The sequence below is a fragment of the Aureobasidium namibiae genome (genome assembly GCF_000721765.1).
Source record: "Aureobasidium namibiae CBS 147.97 unplaced genomic scaffold scaffold_1, whole genome shotgun sequence".
Classification (NCBI taxonomy): Eukaryota; Fungi; Ascomycota; class Dothideomycetes; order Dothideales; family Saccotheciaceae; genus Aureobasidium; species Aureobasidium namibiae.
Window position 1 is genome coordinate 1,832,970 of NW_013581208.1, and position 20,998 is coordinate 1,853,967.

The 20,998-nt window shown below is 52.3% G+C and overlaps 9 protein-coding genes across 9 annotated transcripts; 7 read left to right on the top strand and 2 right to left on the bottom strand.

Moving 5' to 3' along the window:
• Positions 1–157: 157 nt before the first annotated feature.
• On the top strand, positions 158–1,238 carry M436DRAFT_59968 (ferredoxin reductase-like protein; the record flags this gene model as incomplete). The annotated part of the gene is made up of 3 exons (XM_013576673.1): positions 158–332; positions 391–1,031; positions 1,089–1,238. The coding sequence occupies 3 exons, from the start codon at positions 158–160 to the stop codon at positions 1,236–1,238; spliced, it is 966 nt and encodes a 321-aa protein (XP_013432127.1).
• Positions 1,239–1,395: 157 nt separating this feature from the next.
• Positions 1,396–2,028, bottom strand: M436DRAFT_59969 (uncharacterized protein; the record flags this gene model as incomplete). Its single annotated transcript, XM_013576674.1, has 3 exons — positions 1,396–1,566; positions 1,620–1,964; positions 2,020–2,028. The coding sequence occupies 3 exons, from the start codon at positions 2,026–2,028 to the stop codon at positions 1,396–1,398; spliced, it is 525 nt and encodes a 174-aa protein (XP_013432128.1).
• Positions 2,029–2,640: 612 nt separating this feature from the next.
• Positions 2,641–5,300, top strand: M436DRAFT_36869 (TPR-like protein; the record flags this gene model as incomplete). Its single annotated transcript, XM_013576482.1, has 5 exons — positions 2,641–2,977; positions 3,036–3,209; positions 3,259–4,847; positions 4,905–5,180; positions 5,229–5,300. 5 exons carry the CDS (start codon positions 2,641–2,643, stop codon positions 5,298–5,300), a joined length of 2,448 nt encoding a protein of 815 aa, XP_013431936.1.
• A 483-nt stretch (positions 5,301–5,783) lies between these two features.
• On the top strand, positions 5,784–7,298 carry M436DRAFT_35700 (WD40 repeat-like protein; the record flags this gene model as incomplete). Its single annotated transcript, XM_013576265.1, has 2 exons — positions 5,784–6,734; positions 6,792–7,298. The coding sequence occupies 2 exons, from the start codon at positions 5,784–5,786 to the stop codon at positions 7,296–7,298; spliced, it is 1,458 nt and encodes a 485-aa protein (XP_013431719.1).
• Positions 7,299–7,460: 162 nt separating this feature from the next.
• M436DRAFT_20060 (FAD dependent oxidoreductase) lies at positions 7,461–9,124 on the bottom strand (the record flags this gene model as incomplete). The annotated part of the gene is made up of 2 exons (XM_013576065.1): positions 7,461–8,577; positions 8,874–9,124. Coding segments are annotated over 2 exons (1,368 nt in total), but the record flags the coding sequence as incomplete, so codon positions are not given.
• Positions 9,125–9,922: 798 nt separating this feature from the next.
• On the top strand, positions 9,923–11,845 carry M436DRAFT_59973 (acetyl-CoA synthetase-like protein; the record flags this gene model as incomplete). Its single annotated transcript, XM_013576675.1, has 6 exons — positions 9,923–10,654; positions 10,708–11,018; positions 11,066–11,354; positions 11,405–11,508; positions 11,557–11,710; positions 11,762–11,845. The coding sequence occupies 6 exons, from the start codon at positions 9,923–9,925 to the stop codon at positions 11,843–11,845; spliced, it is 1,674 nt and encodes a 557-aa protein (XP_013432129.1).
• Positions 11,846–12,213: 368 nt separating this feature from the next.
• On the top strand, positions 12,214–13,296 carry M436DRAFT_59974 (uncharacterized protein; the record flags this gene model as incomplete). Its single annotated transcript, XM_013576676.1, has 3 exons — positions 12,214–12,222; positions 12,344–12,375; positions 12,438–13,296. The coding sequence occupies 3 exons, from the start codon at positions 12,214–12,216 to the stop codon at positions 13,294–13,296; spliced, it is 900 nt and encodes a 299-aa protein (XP_013432130.1).
• A 1,031-nt stretch (positions 13,297–14,327) lies between these two features.
• Positions 14,328–18,091, top strand: M436DRAFT_36815 (RNI-like protein; the record flags this gene model as incomplete). Its single annotated transcript, XM_013576472.1, has 4 exons — positions 14,328–14,385; positions 14,437–16,664; positions 16,715–16,885; positions 16,940–18,091. 4 exons carry the CDS (start codon positions 14,328–14,330, stop codon positions 18,089–18,091), a joined length of 3,609 nt encoding a protein of 1,202 aa, XP_013431926.1.
• Positions 18,092–18,734: 643 nt separating this feature from the next.
• Positions 18,735–20,722, top strand: M436DRAFT_36481 (seven-hairpin glycosidase; the record flags this gene model as incomplete). Its single annotated transcript, XM_013576400.1, has 2 exons — positions 18,735–19,653; positions 19,701–20,722. 2 exons carry the CDS (start codon positions 18,735–18,737, stop codon positions 20,720–20,722), a joined length of 1,941 nt encoding a protein of 646 aa, XP_013431854.1.
• Between the last annotated feature and the right edge of the window lie 276 nt (positions 20,723–20,998).

Consider the following 20,998-nt stretch of genomic DNA (forward strand, 5'->3'; position numbering starts at 1 on the left):
GCCCTGATCGGGCAGCATCTTGGACCAACCCCACCATCGGTCGCGACCCTTGATCTGCCGTGCCCCAAAGCCTTTGGAAGCTTCGAAAGTCGCGTGTTCTTGAGCACATCTCAATCTTGTCTCTCCCTCCCTCTTCCCGACTCACATATCACTCGCCATGTCGTCGAAGCACACTTACAAGCCCACAGGGCCTTTCGCTCCCCAGTACATTCAGGGCGTCTATGCTCCTTCGGCAATCCTGATCGTCGGAGCTGCTCTGGTTAACAAGACCTTGGTGCCCGTTGCCATTGCAATCGCCGCTGCTCTGGCCGGCTACCAGTTCTTCAACAACCGTGAGTGTCACTTTATCGCTATCTGAGCCTCTAGGCTAGTACTGACAAATCGATACAGAGGTCAAGAAGGTCCTTGACCCCACCACTTTCCAGCAATTCCCCTTGACCGAGAAGGTGGTTCTGTCGCACAACACTGCCATCTACCGCTTCGGTCTCCCCAGTGCCAACTCGATTCTTGGTCTGCCCATTGGCCAGCACATCTCGCTGGCTGCCACTTTACCTGTCAAGGACCCCAAGACTGAAATCACCGCCGACAAGGAGATCCTGCGTTCCTACACTCCCATCACCGATGACACTACTTCCGGCCACTTCGATGTCCTCGTCAAGAGTTACCCTACCGGCAACATCAGCAGACATCTTTCTGAGATGAAGATTGGTGACACCATCAAGGTCAAGGGTCCCAAGGGTGCTATGGCTTACCAGCCCAACATGGTTAGCCGTTTCGCCATGATCGCTGGTGGCACCGGTATCACTCCCATGTACCAGATCTCCAAGGCTATTCTCCGCGGTCGTGCCTCCGGCGACAAGACTCAGGTTGACTTGATCTTCGCCAACGTCAACCCCGAGGACATTCTCATGAAGGATGAGCTTGACAGCATGGCTCGCGAGGACAGTGGCTTCAGAGTCCACTATGTCCTCAACAACCCCCCTGAGGGCTGGACCGGTGGTGTTGGCTTTGTTACTCCCGACATGATCAAGGTACGCAACACAAGAATACACCACACTGTGACAATCAAGTGACTGACGTTTTCATAGCAACACTGCCCTGCTCCTGCATCCGACATGAAGATGCTCATCTGTGGACCTCCTCCCATGGTTGCTGCCATGAAGAAGGCCGCCGAGGGTCTCGGTTACGAGAAGGCCAGACCTGTCAGCAAGCTTCAGGACCAGGTCTTCTGCTTCTAAGCGATGCAATCGATCCTCACCAAATTCAGCTCATCAGCTCGGGCGTCTCTGGTGACGACAAAAAGTGTTTATAATGGTCACGATCTGAACGAAGTGCATTCAAGGAGCCTTTTTTCGAGACGATCTCATGTCTGTATATGTGTAGACTGTATGCATATTATCTGTATTGCATCTTCTGGCCGCCTCTCTTTTCCATCTTTTGTTGACGCTTGCTTTGCGCGCCGCTCGAGGCACCCTCGGCGGGCATGGCGCCACCTCCCATAAGGCCCTGGCGAGCACCAGTAAAGGTCGTGTATGCCAACCAAGCAGAGTAAAGAGGGACCACAGCCTGGACTGCGAGTCAGTATAGAAGGCAGGTCGGGAGCTGCGGGTGTGACTTACGAAGAACCACCATGCCCAATCGCCCACCAGAGTGGTCAGGACAATGCAGCCCCAGGACCAGTATACAACATCCCACATCCACTCAGTCAGACCCTTGGCCTCGAGATCCTCTCCAGCTCTTTTCAATTCCTTGCCATTGGGACCGTCGATGTAGGTAGGACGACCGACGCGCTCGAACCAGAATTGGACAAGCAGGGAAGGGAAAGAGAGGAGGAGATATGCCCAAAACGAACGGCGCACAAAGATAAAGCGTAAGAGAAGGTGGAAGCCGTGGACACCCAATGCGATCAGATGGGTGCGTTGGAGGGTGGCTGCATTGCGGGCTGCCTGTGTTTTGAGAGCTTGCTATTCGGGTTGTTTAGAGAATTGGAAGTGAACATGGTAGTACTTGGATGCTGACCCTGGCCATTGTGGCGATGTTTCGCAGCTTGGAGTATACTTTTGTGGTTGCTGCGAAAGTGGAAAGAAAGACAAGAGACACGCGAGCTGGCCAGATGCAGCTGGCGGGGCAAGAGCGATCTCCCTTGCCAGCTCGCGCTCGGTCAGTGCTCGGCTGCCGGGTGGTGACGACGAGGACCGTGCACGCAGTTGTGGTTTCTCAGCCAGGTTGTATCAATAAACACAAAGCATCAGCGCGCATTCGCTCATACAATCCTCATCCTTTCCTCGCACCTACCGGCTTTTGAGCGTCTTGACATCGCATCCAGCTGCAACATCCACGACCATAGCTACACCTTGATCCGACCCTACACCTCGAGGCGAACTTGATCCTACCTTCCTTACCTTCGCTTCCCACATGGACAAGCTGCTCTGAGGAAGCCACGCTGTGGACTTGGACATCACCCTCGATTCTTCCATCACTTCGCCCTAACGAACCCCGATTTCTCGCTTCTGCTTCGGCATTGTCCATGTATCTTCACCAGACATTCATCCTTTCGATTCGTCCGATCACCTGTGTCCTCGACGCCTCGACTTAATCGCCTGTTTCCCTTGGCCTCACGCATACCAACTCTCTACAACCATGTCGCATAATTCCACTCTGGCTGCGACACAACTCAAACAGCTCATATACTACCACTTGGACAACGAATCACCAGACAATGCAAACTTTCTTGCCGAACGACTAAATTCAATCGATCCTCGAAATCCCGACTCTTCGCATCTTTTGGCCCTCACTAATTATCGTTTGCGACGCTTCAAAACAGCCTACGACTGCTGTCAAAAACCTGGCGCGAATGGTAGGCATCTAGGATGCGCCTATGTTCTGGCCCTGGTCTGTCAAGAGCTTGGTAAACACAATGAAGGCATTGCAGCTTTGGAGAAGGCTAGGAGTCTTTGGCAAGGCCGTAGCCATTGGGGTATGTCAGCTCGTTTTCAACTCTAGGCGCAACAGATGTGCTGACTTGGACGTCACAGGGAAACACACAGAGTCCTCCACCAGGCACATTCCAGATGCTGCAGCTGTAAATACTCTACTCGGAAAGCTATGGCGTGGTCATGGCGACTCGAGACGAGCTGGCGATTGCTACATCGAGGCGCACAAGAGCAACCCGTTCACATGGGAAGTTTTCCAAGGGCTTTGCGACATGGGTAAGATTCACTGTCACCAGCTCGCTACTGGAAACGCTGACTTTGGAAGGTGCCGAAATTGATGTATCAAGTTCCTTCAGGATGACCACAGAACTCGCCTCTTCCATCTCCAGTGCTTCGGCATCAATATCGAATCAAGAAACTGTCAAGGATGAACTTATACCTATCGCGCCAGTGCCGAATGCGAGCAACATGAACAGCGTACATGCTCTGACACCTACTAATGATCCCTTCAATCCTGTGAAGAATGGCGCAGATCTCGTCGCCCAAGCTCAGAGTAATTTTCTGCTGCCGAGGATCAAATCAAAAGGCATCTTTGGCAACAACATATCTAAGCCTACTAGTCAGTCATCATGGGACACGCCAACAGCTAATGGCACGTCCGGGGACGAGGATGTGGAGATGGGAGAATTACAACAGGAGGCAGCCAGCGCAGAGGAGGTACCAGCTGCTCCAACACGGAGGTCAAGGACTGCGCTCCAGAGACTAGGATTGGACGCCGGCAAAGACAGCCAGAAAGCCCGCGCTGCAACAATCAGAGGCCAAACGAAGCCTAGCTCAGAGTCAGTGGACACCGATGATGCGACAAACGCTGCCCAAAACCGAAGGTTGCAACATAAACGCACGATATCTGGACACAGCGCGCAGATTCCAGATGCCGAAACAATAACGTCTGCTCCAAGGAGGAGTAACCGATTGTTTAGTCAAATCACAGGGTCAAAAACAATTAGTCGGGCGCCTGCCGACAGCAATTCCTTGACGGCAGCCAAGCGCGACGAGGCGAAGAAGGCCAAGGCTACAGGGACTAAAGGCAGAGGACCTGCTCAAGTAGGTCGTGTTGTGAGCGGAAACCGAAAAGTCATGCCGCCGAGTACTACAGAGGTCAAAGATACTCGTGCACCAAGTCGTACCAGCACAGCTCCGCCGGTTCCGCTACAAAAACAGGCGCTAGAAGCAACGTTAGCAGTCGAGATGGCATCGACAGAATCATTGTTGGCTACCTTCAGGTCATTGGGAGCCGCTTACTACCTGCTTAGCCGATATCAAATATCGTCAGCAGTCGATGCTTTCAAGGCTCTTCCTTTAGCGCATCGAGAATCACCCTGGGTTCTCGCTCAGCTTGGTAAAGCGTACTACGAAGCCTCAGAATACTCATCAGCGGAAGTGTGTTTTGCCAAGATATTGAAAATTCAGCCAACCCGGACTGAAGATATGGAAGTGTATTCGACGGTCTTGTGGCAACTCAAGAAGCCAGTCCAGTTGGCATTCCTGGCGCATAATCTGAGGGACCTGGCCTTCAACTCGCCGCAGACATGGTGTGCAGTTGGGAACGCATTCTCGCTGAGCAGAGAACATGAGCAAGCCATCGCATGCTTCAAGCGCGCAACGCAAGTCGACTCAGGATTTAGCTATGCCTGGACACTCATGGGTCATGAACTTTTGACCAACGAGGAGTTTGATGCAGCACTTGCGTCCTTCCGCAAGGGAGTCGGAAGTGAGAGGCGTGGATTTGGAGCGTGGTATGGCTTGGGTAAGTGCTACGAAAGAATGGGCAAATGGGAAGAGGCGCAACGACATTACCGCATTGCATTCGGCATCAACCCCAGCAATCCCGTGCTGGCGGTCTGTATAGGAGTGGTGAGTTTCTTGGGCATCCAATATGATGCTCTACAGCTAGCTGACAGACGACGACAGATCATGGAGAAGCTCGGCCATCCCAAAGCAGCGTTAACACAATACTCGCATGCGCTGAGTCTAGCACCGAACTCTGCACTCGCACGATTCAAGAAAGCCCGGGTATTGATGGGATTGAAGCACTATGCGGATGCCCTTGTGGAGCTCGAGGTGCTGAAGAATTTGGCCCCAGAAGAGGCCAATGTCTTCTTCTTGCTCGGAAAGTGCTTCAAGGGACTTGGAAGACGAGCAGACAGTGTGCGCACATTTACCACTGCGCTGAATCTTGATGCAAAGGTAAGATGTGATAAAGACGATTTGTGAGCGACTGCTAATGGAGAACAGGCGTCGCAATACATCAAAGAGGCCATGGAAGCTCTTGACGACTCTGACGAAGATGATATGGATGATGACTGAGCAAATTTGATCGCTATGCTATGCATCACGACAGGACCAGGGGCAGCATGAGCAGGGCGTTTCCGGAGCAACTCGAATTAGCATTTGACATTGGTGTTGGTTGATGGCATCCCGGAGTTAGCGAGTCTGAAGGCTGTCTAGCCAACGGCTTGGACCAGAGATTCCCAAAAGCTCAGGCTACTCAAGTGGAAGAATGTGGTATAGGTTTTCTGGCATCAGGCACAAGGCACAGTCATGGGGATCAAAGACGCATCGTCTCTGCTTCTAATGTAATTTGTTTGGAGACCTAGGCTCAATCGAAGCATGACGGACGGAAAATGACATGCATGGCCAAAGGTCGACTTTTGCGTCACGCCAAGCAAACAGTGCAAAAGTCGAGCTCGATTTATCAGCATCAAAAAAACATTTCCATCCACCGTCGCATTACCTTTTTGCCTCACTTGTACATACACATACACGAAACATCACAATCACATATACATCATGTCTGCACACGAACCGCATGAGGAGGACAACGTCCCCGAGGACGACGACGAGATGTTCAACCCCGAGGACATGGAGGAAGAGTTCGAGGGCGAGGGCGAGGACATGCCCATGTCCGACGACGAAGAAGGAGGAGCCATGGAGGAGATTATGCTACAAAACGACAGCATTGCACACTTCGACGGACACAAGGACAGCATCTTCTGCATCGCCCAACACCCCACCCACCCACAACTCGTCGCGACTGGCGGCGGTGACGACGTAGCATACCTCTGGGACTGCTCGCCGCCGCAAGCTCCTGTCCTGCCTGCCTCGTATGAGAGCAATCCTCAACCCGTCGAACGCCATGGTCAGGAACCCTACGTCAAGCTCGAGGGTCACTCGGATTCCGTCAACGCCATCGCTTTCTCGCTGCCCGATGGCAAGTTTGTCGCTACTGCTGGTCTGGACGGCAGACTCAACATCTACCAAACACCGCAACAACCGCAAGCCGAGCCCGCAAAGGCCTTTGCGTCAGCCGCAGAGGTCGAGGAGATCAACTGGCTTTCGGCCTGCCCTAACCCTACATACCCGAACACATTCGCTCTCGGCGCCAACGACGGCAGTGTCTGGGTCTACACACTCAACGAGCAGGACGGCACGCTCACCATCGTCCAAGCCTTCTACCTCCACCAGGCCTCGTGTACAGCTGGTGCGTGGACACCTGATGGCAAGCTCCTTTGCACCGTCTCCGAGGACGCGAGCTTGCATGTCTGGGATGTATTCGGTGATGCCGCAGCCGCTGGTCTCGCAAATCCTGCCGGTCAGGCTGTTGTCAGTTTGACTGGCGATGACGAGCGTTTCCTCATCGAGGGTGGTCTGTTCAGTGTTGCTGTTTCGCCCGGCGGTGCTCTCGTTGCAGTCGGAGGTGCCGAGGGCCAGATCCGCGTGGTGGGTCTGCCTCGTCTGTCCGTACCTGCTGGACAATCCGCATCCGCAGGCTCCAAGGGTGCCGGTGCCCGTGGCAAGGCTGGCGGTTCCAAGCAAGCAGCTGCTCGTGGCGGTCAATCCAGCGCTGCAGCAGGACAATCCGGAGTCATTCTCGCCGCTCTGGCCGCACAATCCGACGGCATCGAAACCCTGTCTTTCGCACAACCACCATTGACGCTGCTCGCAGCAGGCAGTGTAGATGGCAGCATCGCACTCTTCGACGTCGCGCACAACTTTGCCATCCGCCGCCATATCAAAGACGCTCACGAGGAAGAAGCAGTCATCAAAGTCGAGTTTGTGAATGCAGGTCAAGGTGGCAACAACTGGATGCTCACTTCGTGTGGCAACGATGGTGTGGTGAGGAGATGGGATGTCAGGGGCGGTACTGCTGCTGCTAACGGCGGGTTAAGTGGTGAGTGGAAGGGTCACCGGGGTGGTGGTGAGGGAGGTGGTGTTATGGGTTTCGTTCAGGGAGGTGGTGGCAGGGCTATTGTTACTGCTGGTGATGATAGCGTATCGCTTGTTTTCAATGCGCCTCCGCAATGAGCATGAGAAAAGGAAGATGAGATGAAGATATGTAGATGTAGATATACCCTTTTTTGAGAGCTGCAGCGCTCCGAAGATGAAAAGACCAAACGTTCATCAGTCAGTCTATTAGTTCTCTTATGCTTCCTCCGCCACAACCTCTGCTCTGAATGCATGTCCCTCATCCTGCACCTCTACAGTATCTAACTCTCTGGACTTTTTCATCCTCTCCTCGGTCATCAAATAGGCTCTAGGTAACCCTTGCTCCACACACTTTTCCACGGCAGCATCTACATCGCTCGCCAACACCATGGCAGCCACGCTCTTACCACATAACCACGCATTAGGCATTCCATGTCCCGTATACCCCGCCAGCACAAAGATGCCCGATGAGCCAGGAATTTCACCCACCCAAGGCAAGTTATCGCGTGAGAAACCCATGATGCCGGTCCATTGATGCGTTGCTTGTAACTCTGCTTCTCCCTTCTGCTCTGCGTTGGCTGAGAAAAGCAACCGAGGCAATGCAGTACGCAAATACCTCGCTACATTCTCATCGACCTCTGCGTCGTCAGAAATGCCCAAGCTAGGACCAAAACTCCTTCCGCCGCCGAACATGAGGTGTGCGCCCTTTTCATCCGGTCGTTGGATCAAGTAGTCGTCTTTGTGTGGGCCTACGAAGCCGTAACTTCGCTGAGTGCGGGAAGAGCCAGAAAAAGCAGAACCAGGGAGTAAAGCGGACATTTGACCCCGACAAGGCACGATGAGGTCCGCCATGGAGGGGACGAGGTAGGAGGTATAGGCGTTGGTGGCTAGAATCACTTTTCCGGCGTCGATGGCTCCGCGGGAGGTTTGGAGGGTCCAGGTGCCGTGATCAGAGGGGGATATGGAGAGCACTGGTGTATGGGTCTGTAGATTCAGCCGCTCGTCTTGCAACAGTCGTTCCCAGATCGCCGTCACCAATTTGTAGGGCCACAATCTCGCCGCCACATCTGAGATTACTGCTCCTTTGGCTTTTGGAACCGATAATCCTGCTTTGAGCAATTCGTCCGGGTCGGAGATTACCCTGCATAATTTGCCCATAACGGGATTGGTGTGGTGTAACGCATCGACAGCGGCTTTGGCGAGGGTGACTTCTTCGTCGGAGTACAAGCCTCGGATTCCTTGTTGGGCGTTCCATTCGCAAGAGATGTTTTGAGTGCTGATGAGATGGGATAAAGCGAGGAAATTGGCGTGTTCGAAGGAGGAGATGGAGGGATCGTGGGGGTGTTCGTGGAGGATGGGGAGGCAGTGGCCGCCGTTCCTGAAGGCGCGAAGTGGTCAGTTACACTGTCTGGATATCGAGGATTGAGAAATGCGATCGAGGAGTATGCAATCTCTTTGGAGAGAGCTGTGGTAAGGCAACGACTGTAGTTTATGATGGATCGTTATCTGATGGTGTGAGGATGAGGGAAGAGATATTCGTGGACATGGGAGTTGACGACGAATGGAGCATAGGAACGACGTCAAATGAAATCACCATGATATCGTTGGCAATTCTTTCATATAACCCAGACTTGTGAAGAGTCAAACGCAAAGGAAGTAAATCATCAATCTTACCTCCCAGTAGCACCCCAACAGACCTCTCTAGCCTCTAGCACCAACACATCCGGGTTATTTGCATCCTCTCCGTTATCGAAGTCATTGAAGATATGGTGCACCACACTAGCACCACTGATACCACTTCCTATCACCACGACATCGACTCTTTGAGGTAGCGACTCAGTGCTTCTGTGGCCAAGGAGTTTGGGCTCGGTGTGCCAAAATGACGATGAGGAGTCCTCAGAGGGGAGAGTTGCTGGTTTGGACATTGTTGAATGAAAGGTGTGGGTGTCGTGAAGTTTATCGAGTATGTGGGAAGATGTAGCATGTGGTTGAGATTGAAGGTGTACCGAGTTCGGGAGATAAGATAGCGAAGTGTATCAGACAGGGTGGCCCTCTTGGACTTGTTTATTCGAACTGTCGAGTCGTTTTTTTCGAGGGAATGAACACTCATTGATGTTATTCCTTCATTATGAGGATGAATGCCATATCGGGTTCTTCACATAACGACCAGCAGAGGATCCGACAGGGAATTGAGTCACAAGTGCCAAGAACTTGTAAACTGGTTGTCTATCATTCTTGAATCACTCACGACAATTGAATGAGCTGACCCGTTTGAGCGTGACACCACGTCGACCACACTTGCTGATATAGCTGATATAAGTTCTGAGGGCATACAAATGCTTACTCTGTTCCACTGTGGGCAATATCCAGATTCGAAGGACACTCAAAAATAATACCGAGGCGTCCCAGATCGGTAACAGGCGGTTAATATTGCGTCTTCCCCGCATGTACCCCACAAATTTGTGGAGATTGACAGGTCCATCTTGCATCAGAGAGACAGACTTTGGGAGCCGCGGCAAGTAGACGTCTTGGAGGGAGGAGACACGGAGAGTAGAGCGGAACAGAGGTGCCGTGTCGACCGGGAGGATCAAGCGTGTTCAGCGATCGAGGAACTCTTTCCATAACACTTCCAACTCTTTTTGAATCTCTGCACTCTATCCTAACGTGCCCCGAGAACAAAAGTCTACACTTAGCAACACACCAAGTCGTGATCATCCCTCAAAATGCCTTGGAAAAGCCGCTGGAGTGTCGACATCCCTCACGTGTCTCTACCAACTTATGTCTTTGGATCACCTTCTGCCTCTCTGCCAGAAACACCTCTTCTCCTCGACGCAGAGAAACCAGACAGGTACCATCTCTCCGCATCGGATCTAAGACAATGGTGCAAGCGATTCGCAGCCGGTCTGCAAAAAGCTGGCTTGAAGCCCGGTGATCGCGTGTTGCTCTTCTCGGGAAACACACTTTTCTTCCCCGTGGTCTTTCTCGGTACCATCATGGCTGGAGGTGTGTTCACTGGCGCTAACCCAACTTACGTGGCTCGTGAGCTCGCATACCAGTTACAGGACTCGGGAGCAAAGTTTTTGATCTGTGCCGAGGCGAGTCTGGATACCGGTATCGAGGCAGCGGACACTGCAGGACTTTCCCATGAGAAGGTCTTTGTTTTCGACAATGGATATGCTACGTTCGACAACGCTGGCAAGGGACGTGATGATGTGAGACATTGGAGCAAACTGCTTGCCAGCGCCACAGAGAGTCGTGCTTTTGCTTGGGAGGAGTTGAGCTCTGAGGAAGAGCTGAACCGTACCATTTGTCTCAATTACTCGTCTGGAACCACTGGTGTACCGAAAGGCGTCATGATCACCCACAAGAACTATGTCAGCAATAACGAGGGCGTGGTTCGTGTTGCAAAGTCTTCTGCTGAGTATGAGAAGAGATGGCTGTGCATGCTGCCCATGGTATGTGTCTCAAGCCTTAATGGATACTTACATCTCGTACTAACACCCAACAGTATCATGCCTATGGTCAAACCTACTATTGTGTAGGAACCATCTCACGACGAGTTCCAACATATGTCATGCAAAAATTCGACTTTCTCAAGATGTTGAGTTACGTGGAAAAGTACAAAATCACAGACTTGAATCTCGTTCCCCCAATTGCTGTTGCAATGGCCAAGCACCCTGCTGCCAAACAGTGTGATCTGAGTTCGGTCAGATATATCGGATCTGGTGCAGCACCGCTTGGAAGCGAGGTATCGAAGGAAGTAGAGCAGCTGTGGCCCAAGGGCACGATGAATCTGAAACAAGGATGGGGCATGACAGAGTGAGTGATTTTCCACCGATCAAATCACGAATACTGACAACGAACAGAGTGACTTGCTCAGCGTGTAGTTGGGATCTGACCAAGATATCGACGTCTAATGCTGTTGGAGAACTAAATCCCAATGTCGAAGGTAAGATCGTGGACGTGGCGTCAGGATCAGAAGTTCCAAGAGGTCAGCGAGGCGAGCTCTGGGTACGCGGACCTACCGTAATGAAAGGTTACTGGGGCAAGCCAGATGCCACAAAGGATACTATCACAGAAGATGGCTGGTTGAAGACCGGTGACGTGGCCTACCTCGACGAGGAAAGCCATATCTTCATCGTGGACCGTATAAAGGTAAACACACCTGCAATTGAGTAGTGGAGACATAGCTGACCAGTCGTTAGGAATTGATCAAGGTCAAAGGTAACCAGGTGGCACCAGCTGAGCTAGAGGCACTGCTTCTCGATCATCCAGCCGTCGCAGATGCTGGTGTAGTAGGAGTAACGATGTATGTACTCCAGCGTAACACAGAAGTCAGGATACTCACAATCAGCAGAAAGGGCGAAGAGCTCCCACGAGCCTACCTCGTAAAACGCGCAGACCAGAAAGTCGAGGCCCAAGACATTCAAGAATTCATGAACAGCAAAGTCGCAAGACACAAACGTTTGGCTGGTGGTGTCGTGTTTGTCGAAGCAATTCCCAAGAATCCTGTAAGTGCTTTGAGGACCTGATCAGAGAGACATGCACTAACATGAAAACAGTCAGGCAAGATTCTCCGAAAAATACTGCGTGACCAGGCAAAGGCTGAAGTTGGAGATTCGGATGCTAAAGCAGCACGTCTGTAGACTGCGGCTAGACTGAGATGGCAGGCAGTGTTTATGAGTAGTTAGGCACGCAACACGCCCGCCAGAGGCGCTGTAGTCATGACGATTGAAGTAGCATTTTCAAGCAGGTTGATCGTTGCTCAGATATCCGGAATTGCAAGCGTTCCAACAGCAAGGATATAATTACTCGAATGATCTGAAGACTGTGGACAATGATTATAAAGTGAAGGTGGAATTCTTGAGATTTGATGGTCGAGAAGCGTCGCCAACTTTGGTCCCTAAAATCTTGGCATGCTTTTGTGCTCGCTTAAAATTCTGTGTGGTTAACATCAAGCCGCACGGATTTTCTTGCCCTTCCACGTCCATCGACCCCGTCAACCACCGACAAGATGCCTTTCGTAAGTACCACCGCGTGCGCCTGGAGGGCCCTGTCGCCATCGCCTTGATGGCAGAGAGTCCCTGCAAGATGCTTCGGAAGAGTTTCTGAAGCGCAAATTGCTGACTCGAGGATGTTTTTAGACCAAGCTGGTCAAGAACAACGCCTACTTCTCGTAAGTGCATGCCTTTGAATTGACTGACGAGCGCGCGAGTGGCAATGCTAACAACTCTCCAGGCGCTACCAGGTCAAGTACCGCCGTAGAAGATCGGGAAAGACCGACTACTACGCCCGCAAGCGCTTGATCACCCAGGCCAAGAACAAGTACAACGCCCCCAAGTACCGCCTGGTCGTTCGCTTCACCAACCGCGACATCATCTGCCAGATCGTCTCCTCCGAGATCACTGGTGACAAGGTCTTCGTCGCTGCCTACGCCCACGAGCTCAAGGCCTACGGTGTCGAGCACGGTCTTACCAACTGGGCCGCCGCTTACGCCACTGGTCTGCTCATCGCCCGCCGTGCCGTCCACAAGCTCGGCATCCAGGACTCCTTCACTGGTGTCGAGGAGGCTGATGGCGAGTTCACCCTGACCGAGGCCGCTGAGGTCGATGGTGAGGAGCGCCGCCCCTTCAAGGTCTACCTTGATGTCGGTTTGACCCGCACCTCCACCGGTGCCCGTGTCTTCGCCGCTCTCAAGGGTGCCTCCGACGGTGGTCTTTACGTCCCCCACTCCGAGAAGCGTTTCCCCGGTTTCGACATTGAGACCAAGGAGCTCGACGCCGAGACCCTCCGCAAGTACATCTTCGCCGGTCACGTCGCTGAGTACATGGAGACTCTTGCCGACGACGATGAGGAGCGTTACAAGTCCCAATTCCAGGGCTACATCGACGACGACATTGAGGCCGACGGTCTTGAGGAGCTCTACCAGGATGCCCACAAGCAGATCCGTGAGGACCCCTTCAAGAAGGTTGAGGGTGAGGAGAAGAAGTCCAAGGACTTCTGGAAGGAGGAGTCCAAGAAGTACCGTGACAACAAGCTCACCAAGGCTGAGCGTGAGGCCAAGATCCAGGAGAAGATCAAGGCTCTTGCCGCTTAAATGCATTTACATCAGCATCAAAAGGGGTATGGGGTCGCCAAAAATGGTCGGGAACTCGTGACGTTTTGAGGGTTTCCTTCCACGTTTATGACAGGAGCTTTCGGCGTCAATGGCCTTGCTTTAAGGATATCATGGGTGGGACAATGTGCTACGGCAATTGTGGTTGCTTTTATTTCAAATCAAAAAGTCTGCAAAGCAAGGTCATCAAACCTTTCAGCTCTTCCTGTGAATAATATGTGGTGATGTGATGAATACTGTCTTAAGCTGTTCCGCTCTACCTTTGATATATTCTCTAGATACGTGAGGTGATGCCCTTCCTGTTTCTCAAGTTGACTGGTCGGTTGTGCTGCCGGCCAAACTTCAGCCTCCTTACCGGCGCATTCGCTCAGCGTGCATCTCGGAAGACGAAGTTGCCGAAGCTGATGCAAGCAATTTGCAGCCCATTATGCCACACGGCAAACTCGCGTGCCCCTCGATAGAGTAGCGGCGCTCAGAAGCCAACCTCGTCATTGAACATGACTATCGCGAAAGAAAAGCAAAGCAGGAGCAGTGGGTATCGAGTTTCGTCCGCCGATTTGCGGAGCACGCCAGTAATCGCGGTTGCGCTATGGTCTCAAGCAAAATGTCCGAAGAGCGTGGAGCCGAAGCTCTTGAACAGAATTAGTCTGACCTCACGCACGCATGATGCGACGAGTAGGCGAGTGTTTTCACAAATGATCATAGACGGTGAGACTCTGGTCAAAACCGAGTCGTTTCAAGCAGAAGAGCAAAGGCGTGAGTAGTACTAGAGTCACGCGTACCAGTGAGGAGTAAGAGGAGCAAGACCGACCTCCACACCCGCCGTTCTGGACCTCTTGGACGACCGGCCCGCTACACATTTTAATACCTTCACACCCCCAGGCCAAGCTCCTCGTCCTATTTCGGTCCAATCGCTGTATACCGTCGCACTGTTTGCGACAACTTCGACCCCAATCGCGAATTGAAAAAGAGCATGGCTTGAAACATACGCCTCGAACACCCAAAGCATACCAATGGAATCCGTACACGGAGTTGACGTCAGTTGGCTGCATCAGCCAAACAGAGACCGAGGTGCGCTCTCTAACAACGCTGCCTTGTTCAGCACGCATACTCAACCTGGAGCAGAACACCCTGAGCATGAACCTGTCGTCCACAGGGCTCCCGGAGTCGTCGACGACGCCCCTCCACCCGTCTCGAAGCATGCCCGTTCGCGCTCGTCCTCGCCCGTAGAGTCTAAGAAGGCGCCTCCACTTCCCTCGAAACCAACTTCTCCGCCAAAAGACACTACACCAGTTCAGCAGCAGTCTTCGATCTCGACTGACTCGCCCAGCTCGGCGCCCAAGCCTGCCTCACGTCGGCCCAGTATCCTCAGTCGCTCTTCTTCTCAACGAGAGGGCGCTGATGGTACTAGAGGCTCACGCAGGAACTCATGGATTTCAAACATCAGCTCCAAATTCTCCTCGCAAGCTCCTCCGTCTCCGAGTGTTCCTCAGACCACAAAGTCTCAGGCTAACGGCACGAATGCTGGTCCGTCGGCGCAATCTGCGAGAGAGAACCTGGTCACGAGCCCCACACAGCCAACATCCAATCGTGAAGCCGAAGAACTGCAACCCTACGTTCCTCAGAGGCCAAAAGACTCCAACAGCTCCTTCTTCTCGAACCTTACTCGTCGCCTGTCTTCTGGCGCTCAAAACGTCGGTACCCCTCGCGCTGGTGAGAATGGTGGCATGTGCCCGCGCCGCGTTTTGAATGTCAACCAAAATCGCGAACGCTGCCTCCTTCCAGAACTCGATTCTTCCAAGCTGCGACGCGTCGCCTTTTCGGTCGATGTCGAGATTGCCTCTGGACCGCGATACAGAGACGACGATGGAGATGCTTCTTCGAAACAGAAGAAAGTCAACAAGAAAATCAAGGAGCGTGGAGAAGGAGAGGCTCTGAAGCATCCACAAGCAGAAACTGAGCGCAAAGAGCAGTCAGATGCCGCTGCTGCATCCTCTGGCAGCTCCAATGCTGGTGCAGCTAGGCCCCCGGAGAAAGATCTGGAGAACGACGACAAGGCTGCAGCCTTGGGAGACAACTTCGATGCATCGCTCGAGGATGATGCGCGTAAGGAACGGAAAGAGAAGAAGAGACAGAAGGCCGAAAACAACGGTCAACTACCTCGTGAGTTGGACGGTGAAGTTTCTCCAACGCAAGGTCCTTCGACCAATGGAACCCCCATCCCATCGGGTGCAGCGACTCCTAAAGATCGTCCGACTACCGATCCTGTGAGAATTTACAGAAGATGTTGTCAACTGAGAGAATCGCCTATTCTCAAGCGTATCACGGAACAACTTATGGCAGAGGATTGCACATCACCCGATGATCCTGGCACTGTGACCCAACTCAACCTCACAGGGTCACGTCTTCAATTGGCTGACTTTGTCACTCTAAGTGACTGGCTTGCAATCGTCCCTGTGAAACGGTTGTTACTAGAAGATGCCGACCTTAGTGATGAGGGATTGCGCGTCGTCTTGTCTGGTCTGCTTGCTTCAAAGAGGCCTCAGCCTACTAGGCGGCGAAACGGTGCTCGTCAGGTTCCTGCCAAACCTACGGGTGGAATCGTGGAGAAGCTCACTCTCAAGAACAACCCGAGAATCTCGAGAATTGGCTGGAAGCATATCTCTATCTTTCTGTACATGTGCCGATCGATCAAGGCTCTCGATGTTTCGATGTTGCGTTTCCCTCAGGATCTACCTCCTAGCGAGCCTGACGTCAACATCAAGGCACCTAGCCAGATGCCCAAGACGACTGGCAAATCCGTCGATGCTGCAGAGACATTGTTCAAAGCACTTTCCGGGAGACTTGGCGGGTCACGTCTTGAAGAGATCACCATGGCAGAATGTGGACTCGTGCCGTCTCAAATTCGAAAAGTTGTCGATGGTGCCACAGCTTGTGGCATTGCCAGACTTGGGTTCGCCGGCAACAAGCTCGATGATGAAGGCTTTGAACATGTTCTGCACTATGTTCGATCAGGTGTATGTCAAGCTCTTGACTTGGGCAGCAATGATCTGAGGGGCAAGCTTGGTAAACTTGCCGAAGCCCTCTCACACAATCCCAACTGCCCGGTCTGGGGCTTGAGTCTTGCTGGTTGCAGTCTGGACACGAACTCTCTAAAGGAATTGCTACCGACTCTGACGACACTGCAAAACTTCCGCTTCATCGACATCAGTCATAACAGAAGTTTATTCGTAGGCGATGCATGTGCGCTTCAGCTGCTCAGAAAGTACCTACCCAAGCTGGAGAATCTGAAGAGATTGCATCTCGTGGATGTTGGTCTGTCAGTGAAACAGGCAATTTCGTTGGCTGAGGTAAGATATGTCAGATCAAAGTCTCGATCATGGATGCTGACTTGTGATAGGTGCTGCCAGAGGGTGTCTCGCTTGCTCATCTGACCATCCTTGAGAATCCTCAAATATCTGCGTTATCTCAAGCGACTGACGAGGACAGCCAGGAGGAAGCTTGCGCCCTGTACGCTTCGCTCTGCGCCGCTGCACGAGTGTCGAAATCGCTCGTGTGTATTGATGTCGATGTAAGTTATACTGTTCTATTTGCTTCTTATTCGACTCTAACAGTTGTGATCCAGGTTCCTGGTCCCGGCCAAAGCGAGGTAGTCAGAGCATTGGCCAAGCAAATCGTTGCATACTGCCTGCGTAACATGGACAGAACAATGGCTTCATCTTCTCTGCTTCCTGCAGCCACCATGCTCTCCAAGCAACATGGAGTCGAGGACGCGAGACAAGCACCAGTCCCCGATGTGCTGGTCCATCTCGTGGGACATCTGGACGGGGACCGACTCTCTGATGGTAGCGATGACGAAACAGCACCAGACGATGATTACATTGTTGGTGGCAATGGTATCATCAAAGCACTAGAGTATTTCCTTGGACAAGACAAGGCAGAATCACGTCATGGCAGCATTTCACTATCCGGAACCACGACGCCTCGAGATATTGGCGACCCAGCGCAAAGCGAAAACAAGAGGCGAGGAAAGGCCAAGGAGGTCAGCAGGAATCTGCTTGACAGCGCTCGCAAGCTTCGCAACCGCCTGAAGCCAGCGTTGGCGAAGGAGTTTGCTGCTGGTGATGAGATGAACTACCGCCGTCTGCTCTTCCTCGATCAGACGTTGAGCGGCATGATCGAACGATTTGAGGACGAGTTCCCCGAAACCCGCCTCCATCTGGACATTCCACCACACCAACAAAACTTTTCTCTGTCTTCTTCGCTGGAGTCAACGGAATCTGGACCGCTTTCAAATGACTTCATGGCCAGCTCTGCTACCACATTTGGAACAGAGACTTCAGCGATCGAGTCGGACCTTGACGAAGACGAGATACACGCTGGCGGCTCTGGGCCGATGAGGAGAAAGGCCAGCGATGTCAGTCTGGCATCTAGAGCACTTGCGATTGAAGAAGGTCGCATCCATCGCATGGGACACAAAGTGCGACAAGACCTTATTGATGTACCTATCGCTGTGCAGCCTTCAGAATCAGATGCTCACGCCGAATGGGCTCCCGGGTCGCATATGGCCGAAATCGCGTCAAGAATGGCCGACCTCTCGGGACCGGAACTGAAGGTAATGGTCGATCAAGGTGGATGGGAAGGAGTTATGGAGAAGATGGGGGCCAATCTGGAGGAGCTGCAGCAACTGCAGATGAAGGATCCTCAGGGATGGGAACAGTTCAAGGAGAGTCAACTCACAGCGCGCGCCAACCGGGGTGCGCCGATCTTCCTGTGATATGGGCAATGTCTACTGTATTGGATATGTTAATGAAAGGTGGGTGGAAGACTTGTTGCAGGCGTTTGGATGACAGCTTTATGGCTGGGATGGAATTTATTTAGCTCATTGTTGAATATCACTGTTGCATTGCTGAAGCTCTGAATCAATATGCTCTACCAGATGCCTGAGTTGGTCGATGTTCAGAAGGTGCATGCATCTCTTTCGGGGATTGCTCCAAGGCTTCAGGGGCCGGAGTGTGGGGAAGGCACGAGGGACCTTCTGCATGTGAATGCGCCAGCTTGACACCTATTCAATAATTTTGTATTCTTTGCCACTTTGGCCTCTGTTCCCCTGCTCTCTTTCCACACTGTCTGGATAGTCTGGCCATACCAAGGCAAGGTGTATTGAACGCGCGGGCCACAATTTCTATTGGAAGCGATATCACCAACTGGCCAGCTTGCGCACAATCGCATCGCATCCTATGCAGCGACCCGCCCGATAGATTGATCCGTTTGCTGTACCCGATCATACTGGCTCCTGTAGACAACCCACAACCATGTCTTACGCCCTGCCTCGCACCGGCCCTGATGGCGGACGATCACGCTTCCAATCTCAAGATGCTTCGACCGGCAGCGCAGGAGTGGCCGAGAAAATAGGAGGAATGTTCGGCGATAGGAGACCCTCCTTGCCCATGTACAAAGACAAGCCGTTTGCAGGCTCTTCCCGTAGACTGCCGTGGTTCAAAAGGAAACGCATCCTCGCTGCCTTGCTGGTTGCCTTTACCACCACTTTTTATTGGTTAGGCCTATTTAGCACATCGACTCCTAGTGTGCTCAAGACCAAGAAGCCTGCGAACTGGGAAGAGCGAAGGGAACAAGTAAGAGATGCTTTCAAGCTGAGTTGGTCAGCATACGAGCAACACGGCTGGGGCTATGACGAGTTCAAGCCTGTCTCCCAGACAGGCCGTCATATGGTTGATGGTGGTATGGGATGGATCATAGTAGATGCTCTCGACACTCTGATGCTCATGAACCTCACTACCGAACTCTCGCACGCTAGAGACTGGGTTTCGACCTCTTTGAGCTACGACGTCGATCACGATGTAAACACTTTCGAGACCACCATTCGCATGCTCGGTGGTCTACTGTCTGCTCACTACATCTCTACTACTTTCCCAGATTATGCTCCTTTGACGAGTCATTCCGCTACTGGTGCTTCTATCAGCGAGGACTTGTATCTGGAAAAGGCTGCTGATCTGGCCGATCGTCTGCTCGGCGCATATGACTCGAACTCTGGTGTGCCGTATGCGAGCGTCAATCTCCATACTGGAAAGGGAATCCCGTCTCACGATGATGGTGGCGCCTCTTCGACCGCCGAAGCTACGAGTCTGCAACTTGAGATGAAGTACCTGGCCAAGCTGACTGGCGAGGTACATTACTGGGAGAAGGCTGAGAAGGTCATGAAAGTTGTTGACGACAATGGCATGGAAGACGGTCTTTTGCCCATCTTCATCTACGCTCAGACTGGAAACTTCAGGGGAAACAACATCAGACTGGGCAGTCGTGGTGACTCTTACTACGGTATGTTGTACTGACAGCGTACACCGGGCTTCTGCTAACCATCACAGAATACCTCATCAAGCAATATCTGCAAACCTCGAAGCAAGAGCCCGTCTACCAAGAAATGTGGGATCAGTCTCTCGCTGGCATTCAGAAACATCTCATCACATACTCCTCAAAGGCCAACCTCACCATTCTCGGTGAGCGCCCCAACGGACTTCACGAACCTATTTCCCCCAAGATGGACCACCTAGTCTGCTTCATGCCCGGCACCATCGCCTTAGGAGCCACCCAAGGCAAGACCCTCGCCGAAGCCAGAAAACTCTCCACCTGGGGCAAGAAACAAGAAACCGAAATCGAACTAGCAGAACAGCTCATGGAAACCTGCTGGGCAACCTACAAAGTCACCGCCACAGGCCTCGCCGCCGAAATCACCCATTTCGAAACCCACGACCCACCAGCCATGATGGCAGACGGCATTCTCACATCCCCAGAAACACTTTCCAGCGATGCAGAAGCAGAGTGGAAGAAAGACTTGATCATCAAACCCGCAGACTCGCACAATCTCCAGCGACCGGAAACGGTAGAAAGTCTGTTTTACATGTGGCGCATCACCAACGACGACATCTACCGCGAGTGGGGCTGGGAAATGTTTTCATCGTTTGTAGAGCACACGGCCGTCGATCACAAAGGTGGCTACACATCCATCAACGATGTCAACAGCATCCCTACTTCTGCAAGAGATAACATGGAATCCTTCTGGCTTGCAGAAACGCTAAAGTACTTTTACTTGCTGTTTGGGCCTGACGATGTGTTGCCTCTGGACAAAGTCGTTTTCAACACTGAAGCGCATGCGTTCCCGAATTTCGAGTTGGGGAAACTGTTCAAGACTGGTTGGGCGAGGAAACAGAGGGATGCTCAGGGCAAGATTGTGGAGGCGAAGAAGGTAGAGGAAAACGTGCAGAGGGATGCGGTTACGGGGGATGTCAGGAAAGGAGAGGAGAACAAAGAGAAGAAGATCAAGACTGTGACGGTGGAGGGAGCGAAGACTCTGGCGGTGGAAAAGGCTGTCGAGGTTCAAGAGGCATAGAGGTGCAGGGATGTCTGTTGTTATTGCATAGCGTGTTTCGTAGATCAATCGTGATGGCAAAAAAAAGACGCATTTCTTCATCTGCTTATGAGAAGTCATATGCATCGCCTCTCTTCAGTGAATAACGTCAAAAGGTCGCATCAGTGTACCGCATGTCCCTTCCATCAACTCCTCAAGTCTAATATATGACCCCGACACACACCGACATTCAGATTTAAGATTGATAAAACAATGTCAAATACCAGCAACTCAAAACTTTTACAACTCTGCCTCGTC